General features: G+C 38.8%; 1 protein-coding gene across 4 annotated transcripts in view; it reads right to left on the bottom strand.

Moving 5' to 3' along the window:
- The window catches only part of SFMBT2 (Scm like with four mbt domains 2), a 214,270-nt gene that overhangs the window by 139,938 nt on the left and 62,103 nt on the right, over window positions 1-12,229 (bottom strand). For 3 of the 4 annotated variants that reach the window (XM_075857477.1, XM_075857472.1, XM_075857473.1), the window contains exon 2: window positions 10,251-10,408. In XM_075857477.1, coding sequence (XP_075713592.1) covers window positions 10,251-10,408 — 158 coding nt within the window. Of the gene's footprint in view, window positions 1-4,996; window positions 5,083-10,250; window positions 10,409-12,229 lie in introns of those variants that run through there. The other variant, XM_075857475.1, reaches the window with a different exon arrangement.

Genomic DNA, 12,229 nt, shown 5'->3' with positions numbered 1-12,229 from the left:
TGGTCTCGTGGGTACTGCAACTGTAACTACAAGATCAGCCAGGCTCATGCCGCAACTGCCAGAATTGAAGCGCTCTACGATTCAGGCAGTTTAACCCCTTAGATGCCGCTGTCAATAGCTACTGTGGGATCTAATGTGTTTGACAGAGGGAGCTCCCTTTATCACCCCATTGGCGCAGAGATCGTGGGTCACCGATCGGTTTCCATGGCAGCCGTGGGCCTAAAAAAGGCCACCAGGTCTGCCTTCAGCAACTGCCTATTAGGCCATGTAAAAGGCCAAAAGTGAAGTAAAAAAAAAAAGTAAAACAGTTAAATAAAGTTTATGAAAAAAAAAAAAAAAGATTACAGTCAAATTAAAACCACAAATGGACATGAATAGAGAGAAGTGTATGACGCTAATTGGTCAGCATCATACACTTCTCTTTACAACTCCCACTTGGTCAAAAGTTAAAAAACGCCCAGTTGGGCATTAACCCCTTAGTGACCACTAATACGCCTTTTCACGTGATTCACTAATGGGCTTTAGGCTAGGCTGACGCCTTTTCACGTCAGCCAAGTCTAAGTCCTGCACGGGTCTCCCGTGCAGGCAGGAGCCGGGGCTCTGCTGTCTGATGACAGCTGAGCTCCTGCTCCAACGCCCGCGATCGAAGTTTACTTCGATCGCGGCCGTTTAACCCGTTAAATGCCGCCGTCAATAGCGACCGCGGCATTTAACTTTGTTTACAGAGGGAGTGAGCTCCCTCTGTCACCCATCGGCGGCCCGCGAATGCAATCGCGGGTCTCCGATGGGGTGTCATGGCAGCCGGGGGCCTGATAAAAGCCCCCAGGTCTGCCCTGGACATATGCCTGTTAGGACGCGCCGGAGGCACGTCCTAACAGATTGCCTGTCAGATTTACACTGACAGGCAATAATGCTCTGGTATACGAAGTATACCAGAGCATTATAGCAGCGATCGGAATATCGCACAGTAAAGTCCCCTAGTGGGACTAATAAAATAAGTCATCAAAGTGAAATAAAGATTATTAATAAAAAGTACAGTAAAAAAATAAATAAAACCATTTTTTTCCATAAAAAGTGGTTTTATTTAGTAAAAGTGTAAAAAAAAAAAGTACACATATGTGGTATCGCCGCGACCGTAATGACTCCATTACTAAAGTTAATATGTAATTTAAACCGAAAAGTGAACACCGTAAAAAAAAAACGCAAAAAACCATGGCGAAATTGCAATTTTTTCCCATTGCCCCCCAAAAAAGTCATAATAAAAATGAATCAATAAGTGCCATGCACCCCAAAACAGTACCATTCAAAACTACGTCTTGTCCCGCAGAAAACAAGCCCAAAAAATCACTACATTGATGGAAAAATAAAAAAATTACGGCTCTTGGAAAGCAACGATGCAAAAACAAATAATTTTAGTTCAAAAGTGTTTTTATTGTGCAAAAGTCGTAAAACATAAAAAAACCTCTACATATGTGGTATCGCCGTAATCGTACCGACCCATAGAATAAAGGTAACATGTTATTTACGTCGCATAGTGAACGGCGTCAATTTAAAAATGCATAGAACAATGGCGGAATTTCAGTTTTTTTTTATAATCCCCCCCAAAAAGGTTAATAAAAGTTAATATAAAAATTATATGTACCCAAAAAAGGTGCTATTAAAAAGCACAACTAATCCCGCAAAAAACAAGTCCTCATACAGCTATGTAGACAAAAAAATAAAAAGGTTATAGCTCTTTGAATGCGACTATAGAAAAACGAATAAAATAGCTTGGTCATTAAGGCCTAAAATGGGCTGGTCACTAAGGGGTTAAGAAAGTAATTAGCATAAATCTAAAATTGATCATAACTTCCTCAAAAATGATCGTTTTTCAAAATAAAAAAACAGTGTTGTTGTTTACATTACATCGCCGATCATAGTATGTAGGCGATAGGGCACTTATAATGTGGTGACAGAGCCTCTTTAAAGAGGCTCTGTCACCAGATTTTCAAACCCCTATCTCCTATTGCAGCAGATCGGCGCTGCAATGTAGATAACAGTAACGTTTTTGTTTTTTTCAAAAACGAGCATTTTTGGCCAAGTTATGACCATTTTTATATTTATGCAAATTAGCCTTTCTTAAGTACAACTGGGCATGTTTAAAGTTATATCCAAGTGGGCGTGTATTGTGTATGTACAGCTGGGCGTTTTTACATGTTTCACTAGCTGGGCGTTGTGAATGGAAGTGTATGATGCTGACGAATCAGCATCATCCACTTCGCTTCGTTACCACCCAGCTTCTGGCAGTTCACAGACACACAGCGTATCCTCGCTCATCCGACGCTATGAAGTTCCTGTGGGAGGAAGTGAGTGACGTCACAGCGTGATCTCGCGAGGACACGCTGTGTGTCTGTGCACTGCCAGAAGCTGGGTGGTAACGAAGCGAAGTGGATGATGCTGATTCGTCAGCATCATACACTTCCATTCACAACGCCCAGCTAGTAAAACATGTAAAAACGCCCAGATGTACACACACAATACACGTCCACTTGGACATAACTTTAAACACGCCCAGTTGTACTTAAAGAGGCTCTGTCACCAGATTGTGCAACCCCTATCTGCTATTGCAGCAGATAGGCGCTGCAATGTAGATTACAGTAACGTTTTTATTTTTAAAAAACGAGCATTTTTGGCCAAGTTATGACCATTTTTGTAATTATGCAAATGAGGCTTGCAAAAGTCCAAGTGGGTGTGTTTAAAAGTACAAGTCCAAGTGGGCGTGTATTATGTGCGTACATCGGGGCGTTTTTAATACTTTTACTAGCTGGGCGCTGTGAAGAGAAGTAACATCCTCTTCTCTTCAGAACGCCCAGCTTCTGGCAGTGCAGATCTGTGACGTCACTCACAGGTCCTGCATCGTGACGGCCACATCGGCAGCAGAGGCTACAGTTGATTCTGCAGCAGCATCAGCGTTTGCAGGTAAGAGCGAGAAATAACTAGTACTCTAGAAGTACACCTGAGGCCAGTGACTGGCTGCAGCTGTCACGTGGGTAGACAGCTACGTCATCAGTGCAGCTAAATAAATAAAAAGAACAGCAGAGAGTACCGGAGCGGCGGCGCTAGACCGGTGGAGGAATTCATCAGGTGAATACTGGTTATTTTAACATATTTCCTGCTCTTAGCTCATTTTTTCTTGAACTCGGAAAACCTCTTTAAGGAAGATATACAGTACATCCACTTACATAGAGTTTAGAAAGCCTTTGGCATTATGAAGAAATGCTGTTTTTGTATCGTTTTTTCTTAATAGAAATCAATTATTAATTTCTTGACACTAACACACAGGCTAACCACAATGATCTAATATTTATTCAAATCAAAATTGAAATGAAAGAATTTGTTTCGTTAAAACTCCAATCCTTCATCCCATTTCCATGTGGTAATAACATAATACAATTTGTGGTGGGATAACTGTACATTAACGCAGCTTGGAAGGAGCATCTGAGAGATAATTGTTTCTACAAAGGCTAATTCGAGTCCTAGAATAACTCTATTATATTTCAATTATGCAGCATAAATGAGATTTCAACAACAGTTCTATTACTTTATCTATGAATGTGTAATGATAAAGTGATAACTACAATTCATTTCTATTCATAACTCATGTAGGTTCTGTCATTAATAGTACGATTATGCAAATATTTGTATGGCAATCGAATGATCCTGTTCTTAAAGAGAATGGAATGGAAAAGATGGCGTAATAGTAGGAGAATATGTGGTCCAACAGCACACACTGATACCCCCCACCCCCAACACTCCCAAGCAGGGGACTTGCTTAACGCTAAAAGAGCGCCCATAACATAAACCAATATGGCTACATGCACACTATGCGCATTACGTGGGGATTTCCTGCACCAAATCCGCACCGTAATACAGTAGTAAAGTAAATGAGATTCCAGGTAATCTCATCTACACGTTGCAGAATTTTTCCGCACGGAAATCTGCAGCATGTCAATTGATTTCACTTTTCCATCTCAGAATTGTGTCTGACAAATTTGTGGAAAACACGCACTAAAATTATCTGCATAAAATTTATATAAAAATTTAATATCCGCACTTAAAAACACATAAAAAACGCAATATGGAGTGCTAATTTTACCTGCGGAATTACCTGCGGTTTTGATGCTGGATTTTCACATCAAACTCTGCAACGTGTGCATGTAGCCCAAGTCCGGTGAAAGATCCTCTTTAAATTATTGAACAGCATTTTCTGATTGGACATTTGCCTCAGTAAACTTTATTTTACAGTTCTATCGCTTTTGACTTATCATAATAATCTTGGAAGTGTGTGAAATATTAATCACTATAACAGACAGATTTTCTTCCACTTGACCTTAGATGCTTTATTATCCTCATATATTTGTTCTCTTATTTTAGATAAACCATTTACAAGCGTCTGTAAATATTAACCCATTAGTCGTTATAAAACGTTTTAAATGAAGCAGTTCAACAGTAGAAATAACAGTAGCAATTAGACGCCTGTCTATTTTATATGGTCTTTTTACTGCCATTTTAACTGTCAATTTTAATTTTTTTGTATATGCGTTTTTAATAAAAACCTGCTGAAGTATACGGAGCAAAACCCTATAAAAAAACTATAAAAAAAAAACATGTCCACAGTATGCTGTTTTTTTTTAAATAAACTTTTTTAAAGTCGAACAGGCGTGGATACAAAAGAAAGGATTTTTAAGACTGGGCTCGTAACGTAAACGCAACAGAATTCTGTGTGGAAATTCCACAGCATTTACAGTAGAAGCAAAATGAATGAGATTTGAACAAATCTTATCCACATGCTGCAAAAAAAAATTCTGAATTCAATGGGATGTAAAACTCGCAACAAATAGTCCAGTGTTGCGACTTTTGCAGCGGAAATGCTGCGATTTCGCCACAAAAATCGCAAATGAGAAAAAAAACTGAAAATCTTTTTTGTGTCAATCTAATAGAAAAAGTCTATACTTACAGCCGGGCCATTGACATATCAACGCATTTTTCTATTGTTCGTCCAGGCTGGCCTCCTGGGGTGATGTTTCATCCCATGCCACATCCTGCAGTGGCACATGGGCTGCAGCATCATCCCAGGAGGTCATAATGGATGAACAACGGAGGGACGGGTCACCATGACTACGGCCAGGGGTAAGTGTGAATTTTTCTTTTCCCAAGCGCTGGTTTCCACAGTGAAGATTCCGCCCGAAAAATGGCACCATAATTTTTCGGCCGGAATTCGATGCGGGTTGTAGGTCAGATGCGCTGTGTACTTTAACGCAGCATATCCAACCTATGGGAACCCGGCCTAAGCCTTTCTTTACCCTTTTTCTTCCTTTCATTTGGATCCAATTCTGGCTTTAGCTAAAAAAACAAAAACCCTTAAAAAAAGCTAATCCGGCCTAGCATTATACTTGCCTACCTTTCAGCAGTGATAACAGGGAGATTATAAGAAGTAGTGTGATAAGCAAAGCCCATTTATTTTAAAGCCCTTTTAGATGGGCCAATTATCGGGCCATCGAGCCAGATAATTCCCAATTATTGCCCTCTGTAAACAGGCAAAATCAGCCGACAAACGCTCGTTCATTTGCTGATCGTATCGTTTAAGCAGTCAAAAATATTGTCATTGTCGGCAGCAAATCTCCCTGTGTAAACAGGAGGACGTGCTGCCTACATGATACAAATGTATGGGGACGAGCGTTCAGAGTAACGAGCGCTCGTCCCCATACTAGCTCGTTGTGACAGGAGCAAATGAGCGCCCATCAACAAGCTGTTTTTTTTTCTTGTTTTTCTTTTTACTAGAGGCTTGCTTTTAGCATAAAAATAAATACGAATATTTTTTTATCATTAAATAATATTTCTAGATGAAGAATAAAAAAATATTTTTTTATTTTTTTATATTACATTTATATATAACATGAAATATATTTCACAGCTCATGATTACTTAGACATAGTACGGAAAAAAAAACATAATGAGTGCCAACTACACTGTTATAAAAAAAACTCTAAAAATGTGCAGTCAATTGAGAACTGTATCGAAAAATATTTCCTAAAATACTTGAAAATTTTTTAAGGGTTGTCTTGTACTCAGCATCTGCTCTGTAAGCAATTAGAACCTATCTTAAGTTGGTAGCTGCCAAGTTTCATTATCTTTAGCAGGCCATTCAGCTGATCCTTCAGGAATACATTTCAGAATGTACGATACAGAATATACTGGACTTCCATGCTTCACTAGATAATAGTTTAAGCTGACAAATTAGATTGTAATCATTAAGCGTCATGGTATTTATTTCCCTTTTTTTCATTTTAAAGAAGAGTCTTAAACAGAAATTTTTCACAGTGGCACATTGGGCGCATTCAAAGTAAAATAATGATTAATATGCAATTTAGGGAGAAATTAAAATTCTGATGAAAAACATACAAGACAAAATGTCAGCTGCTGAAAACACCTAACATTGGTCTTAAAAATAAGATGATAGATGTCTTTTAAGCAACTTTTTTTTATTAACCCCTTAACGACGAGCAACGGATATATTCGCCACAAGCGGGTGTTAGTTCCCGTATTGTGACGTACCCACCAGACCAGCGGCAGGAGCACGGCTGTTATACACAGACTCGCTCTGACTGCAACTGCCGGAAGTGGAGAGTAGCCAGATTCCCGCAGTTTAACACCTTAGATGCCGCGGTCAATAGCGACCGCGGCATCTAAGGTGTTTGACAGAGGGAGTTCCCTCTGTCACCCAATTGGCACATGGGCAACCCGATAGAGGGGCGCCGATTGATTTCCATTGCAGCCGGGGTCCAATAAAGGCCTCAGAGACTGCCTTCAGTAATTGTCTACTAGGCCATGTCCTTTTTAAAAGGGTTTTTATTGTGCAAACGTTGTAAAACACAGAAAAACTATACATATTTAGTATCTCCGCAATTGTAATGACCCATAGAATAAAGATAACATATTATTTACGCCGCATAGTGAGCGTAATTTAAAATGCGAAAAACAAAGCTGTAATAGCTGCTTTTTTTCAATTCCCTCCCCAAAAATAGTTCATAAAAGTTAATCAATATACTATGTGCAGCCAAAAATTGTGCAATTGAAAACCACAACATGCCACGCAAAAAGCAAACCCTCATATGGCTATGTCGATAGAAAAATAAAAAAGTTAATGTGATAGTGGAAAAACGAAAAATAGTGCTTGGTCATTAATGCGCAAAAAGGCCTGGTCGTTAAGGGGTCAATGATAAAATGTATATAATAATATGCTAAGGAGCATAACTATAGAGGGTTCAGAGGCTGCAGTCACACCCAAGCCCTGGAGATGCCTCTGCCCCATATGTGGATACCAGTACTATAAATAACACGTCATAGTTGGAGGCTCTGTTACAGATTTTGCATTAGGACACAGAAGCCTTCACTTGCCCCTCTGACGTTTATACTATGATCATATCAATTATGATCATTTACATTTCACATAGAAGCCGGTGGCTTTCTTTAGCACATTGGTTGTTATTTCATGTTCTTCCCCACTATAGATCATTCTTCCAAAATTTCCCATGAAGGACATTTATGACATATCCACAGGATCACATCTCTGGGATCCGCACCTATCTCTAGAAAGGGGCCCCCTAAGCCCCGTTCTAGCTTTTGGTGCTAATGCTGTTTCCCGGGCCACTTCCTGACTTTATGGTTGGGAGTTAAGGAAACAGCATATCTCGCATGCTAAGCTGCTTCCGTAACTACCATTCACTAGTATAGGAGTTACGAAAATGGCGTTGCTCGGCGAGCTACGCTGTTTCTGTAACTCCCGACCATGTCCCAACCATAAAGTCAGGAAGTGGCTGGGAAACAGCGTTAGCACCAAAAGCTAGAACTAAGTTTAGGGGCCCTGTTCTAGAGATAGGTGCGGGTCCTAGAGGTGGGACCCGCATCTATATGACATTTATGACATATCCTGTGACTATGTCATAAATGTCCTTCATGGGAAAACCCCTTTAAGTAAAGGCCATTTTACACGAGCCAATAATCAGGCAAATGAGCGTTCATATAAATACTCGTTCCAGATCATTTCCTTGTGTAAACAGGGCAACGATCAGCCGATGAACGAGCAAACATATTGTCTATGCAGCATGAAATATTATCGTTGTCCGCAGCACATCTCCCTGTGTGCCGACCTAGTGAAAATGTATGGGGATGAGCGATCGGAGTAACGGCAGTGTCGTTGATCGGCGCTCGATTACACAGCCCATGTCGGACCGTGTAAGACGACCCTTAGACTATTGCTGAAACAAAGAAAACATTGCATGCAAATCATAAAAATTCCGCAGATATAGAGTTTATGAGAAGAGTTTAACAGATATAGATTTGGTCTTTCTCTTTGGTGTTTTACATTTTCACTTTATGTATTGCTTTTGTTATCTTAATATTCTACTGTAGTGCTTATCCCATTTAGTGCTTTATAAAGGACTAGAGTGTAGACCAAACAAAACTCTACATTAAAATAATTTACAGTCCATTTGTGGCTTTGCGAATTTGCCATTTTCTCTATGGAGAGGCATAACTGATAACTAAATGCACCCATTAAAGCAGTAAGTAGCATTAATATGCCATAAGTTACTTTTACATTTGTGTGAACAAAGCATTACATTATATGGTTATTTTATCTGTTTTTAATTCATGTTTACATGATTGATCTAGGGATTACATTTTGTTTTACCTGCCCTATTTTTAGTTAGAAAGGTCATACTGTCCTCGTGGAAACAAAAAGGATGAATTACTGACCTGTAAATCTCTTGTAACTGGTATAATCTGAAGAAAGCTTTGACAACACCAGTACAAGTTAGGTTAATAAACACAAATGTCTTCTGGTTCACTGCACAGCTACACTTTGCTTTGTGTCTTTAAATCACTAACAAAATGCTGTAAAATATTGCTCCTTGAGTTAACATGTACGTAGGAACTATCGATTTGGATCAAATTGGGTCCCTTGAAACACATTAAGATAAAGAAACTTATAAAAGGTCCATATGTCCTCAATAGAGATGAGCAAACCTGTGAAAATTCGCCTCCGACAGGTTCAATTTTGTATTAAGAAGGCCTATTTCTCACAAGTAAAACAATGGAGGATGAAATACTAAAATATGGATCCATATTTCAGCCTCCATTGTTTAAGTTTCACCTCAAATTAGTTTGCAAATCAGGAGTAGAGTCCAGGGTCAAATCCATATTTGTTACATGTAAAATTTTGCTGTAGATTTTGCTGTGGAATACCCATGGATTTCATATGGTGCGTTGCAAATGGTAAAATCCACACCAAGACAAGACCACACCACATATTGAGCATGCCGCAGATTTAAAAATCTGAAACATGCTCTAAAATTCACCCTGATTTTTTCAGAGACGTGGAAACCCTACTTACTTCCAATTGCACGTTAAATATGGACAGCTATTATGCCATGTGTTTACATAGCCTAATTGGAAATTCACCACTAATCAGTGAAAAGTTAGCTTACTTTTCAGAACGACTGTGATTTTATTGTATTCAACTTTTCACAACACCTGCCTGTACTTAAGTCCTAGCTCCTTATATCTACTGTCACTAGAAACGAAGTGCTGCTGGGATGTAAATATGCATTTTAGGGTTTATTCAGACAAACGTATAATACGTCCGTGCTACGAGCGTGAAAACCACAGACCTATGTTAGTCAATGGGGCCGTTCAGACAGTCAGTGATTTTCAAGCAGCATATGTCCGCTGCGTAAAACTCACGACATGTCCTATATTTGTGCGTTTTTAATGCATCACGCACCCATTGAAGTCAATCACGCACGCCACACAGAAGCACTTCCGTGTGGCGCGCGTGATTCATGATTCGGTACTGTAAATGCTGCGGAATTTCTGCACAAAATTCTGCAAAAAACAATGCAGGGACAACACTGATAATGTTATCACTGCTAACCTAGGCCCAACGAGAAAAAAAAAAAAAAGATGTAAAATAAAAAATATATGCAGAAAAGCCTCTCCACAAACAAAATATCGAATAGTTTAAAAGAAAATAAAACACATGCACCCGTTATCCTTGCGACACAGAATCATTTTTCATCAAAATATAGAAGAGCATTTTCTAATACTAGTAGGTTTTAGGGTACAGATGATATATTTTGCTACATCGACATTTGTGTAAATGTCTGGGACAGTAGTGAGTAACTTCGTAACTAACATTTTCATTAACTTACCTGATCCAAACAATTCTCGGCTGCCGTTATTTGGGCTGTTGGATTTTTCCATATGTAGATTTGCTTTGTCTTCATCTACTTGTATTGCTGGTACCCTGGTCTCCATTACTAAAATTTCACTTTTCTTTTTTCTTAGTTCATTATAGGAAAAGTTATTCCTAGATGAAAATGTAAAAAAACTAAATTAGCTATATTCTTAGGCCATAGAACACATAGATAAATAAAAGTAAGACAATATTTATTCATTTTTACACATCTGCACTACAATGAATTTACTATGTATACCAGCCAATAAGTAAATAAGGGCATGAATGACCATACAAAGGGTTAAAAACCTGGCGTACAGAGCACTTGTTGTACACCGCTCTGAGGGGGTGCTCAATATCAATCACAAGTGGCATTTGAGGAGGACAACCCTGCCAGTTAGAGACCGTGCTCCAATGAGTGTTGCTGCAAAAGAATGGGATGGCCAACATGTTTATTAAGGGGGATACAAATCAGAAAATCATGACATACACGCAACATATCATCGATAAATATCAGTACATTTCAGAAAACAGCCAACCCAATATTTGATTGACAATCTCTACTAAGAATGCCTGTTACAAATGACAACAAGTCATAAGGGTGGACACCTTCTGATGGTTCATAAAGAAATATTCCCATTTTACATATTTTTGCCATAGCCACAGGATATGCCATAAATGTGGGTTCCTTGAAAATCGGGGGTCATGGGAATAATTCTGTGTATCTGCTGTTTCCATGAAATTCAAAGGAGAGGTGTCTGCGTTTACACACTACACCCACCATTGAAGTCTATGCTAGTTATGGAAAGAGATGTTAAAATCTCAGACTTGGGTGAAGCAAATATCCAGTTACTGAACATATCTGAATATTAACACTTTTTTTTCCCTCTTCATCTTAAGCCAGGCCCTAGGGGAAGTTGGGATTGGTGGGTTTGAAAGTGGTCAACTATTTTCTGTGTATCTTCGCAGCTCTCAAGCTTTGAGCGAAATTATTTTGTTTTATTATGTATGTTATTTATTGAATTGCTATACTACTATGCATATCGTCCCTTGTGGGATGTGTAATAATGGTGGTTAATGGGGCTGTTACCTAGCTTCTTTTTGCTTCTTAAACATTGAAACCTAGAAAAGTGACAACAGATATAGGACTCATTGCTCCATCCTATCCAATAATTTTTTGAAGTGAGAAATCAAGGTATTATTATTTTTTTATTTTGCAAATAAGGAGCTCTATCATTCCCAATTGACTAGCTAATTGAAATAGCTAATAATAGGTTCACACTATGTTTGGGCTCAAAATTAGTTGTATACACAGATAGATATGTATATATATATATATATATATATATATATATCTAAAGGATATATGTCTAGTGTGCCCATAGACTATCATAAGCCAAACGTGTGCCGAAAGTGTGCATTTTTGCCATATGTTTAGCCAATATACAGTACATTGGTACACCTTTGTCTCAACTGTACTGGAAAGTGTGGTCGACTATGCATTTCAGTAGACAGAGATAAGGGAGGAGATGTAAGGTGGTGCAGCACTGTGGAGAGCTTTGTGGGTGAGAGTAATAAGTTTAAATTAAATTCTAAAGTGACTTGGCAACCAGTGTAGTGACTGGCACAGGGTAGAGACATCGGTGTAGCGGTTGGTCAGAAAGATGAGCCTGGCCTCTGCATTGTGGATAGATTGGAGAGGGGAGAGTTTAGTGAGTGGAAGACGAGGTTATAATGCAATACTGTAGTCAAGACGAGAGTGAGTAAGAGCAACAATACGGTCCCTTCCCTCATCTATAGAATTATCTGTCAACGTGCTTACTTCTACTAACCTCAGCTCTCTGAAATCTCCCTTTTATATATATTATTATTTTGTTTTTTTTTCCTGTGTTTTTTTTTTAACTCACATGACATTGTGATACATCGTGTCTAAAATTTAGCTGCCAAATGTAT

Source organism: Rhinoderma darwinii, chromosome 3, assembly GCF_050947455.1.
Source record: "Rhinoderma darwinii isolate aRhiDar2 chromosome 3, aRhiDar2.hap1, whole genome shotgun sequence".
In the NCBI taxonomy this organism is placed as follows: domain Eukaryota; kingdom Metazoa; phylum Chordata; class Amphibia; order Anura; family Rhinodermatidae; genus Rhinoderma; species Rhinoderma darwinii.
This window is presented reverse-complemented; position numbering and strand designations above follow the sequence as displayed.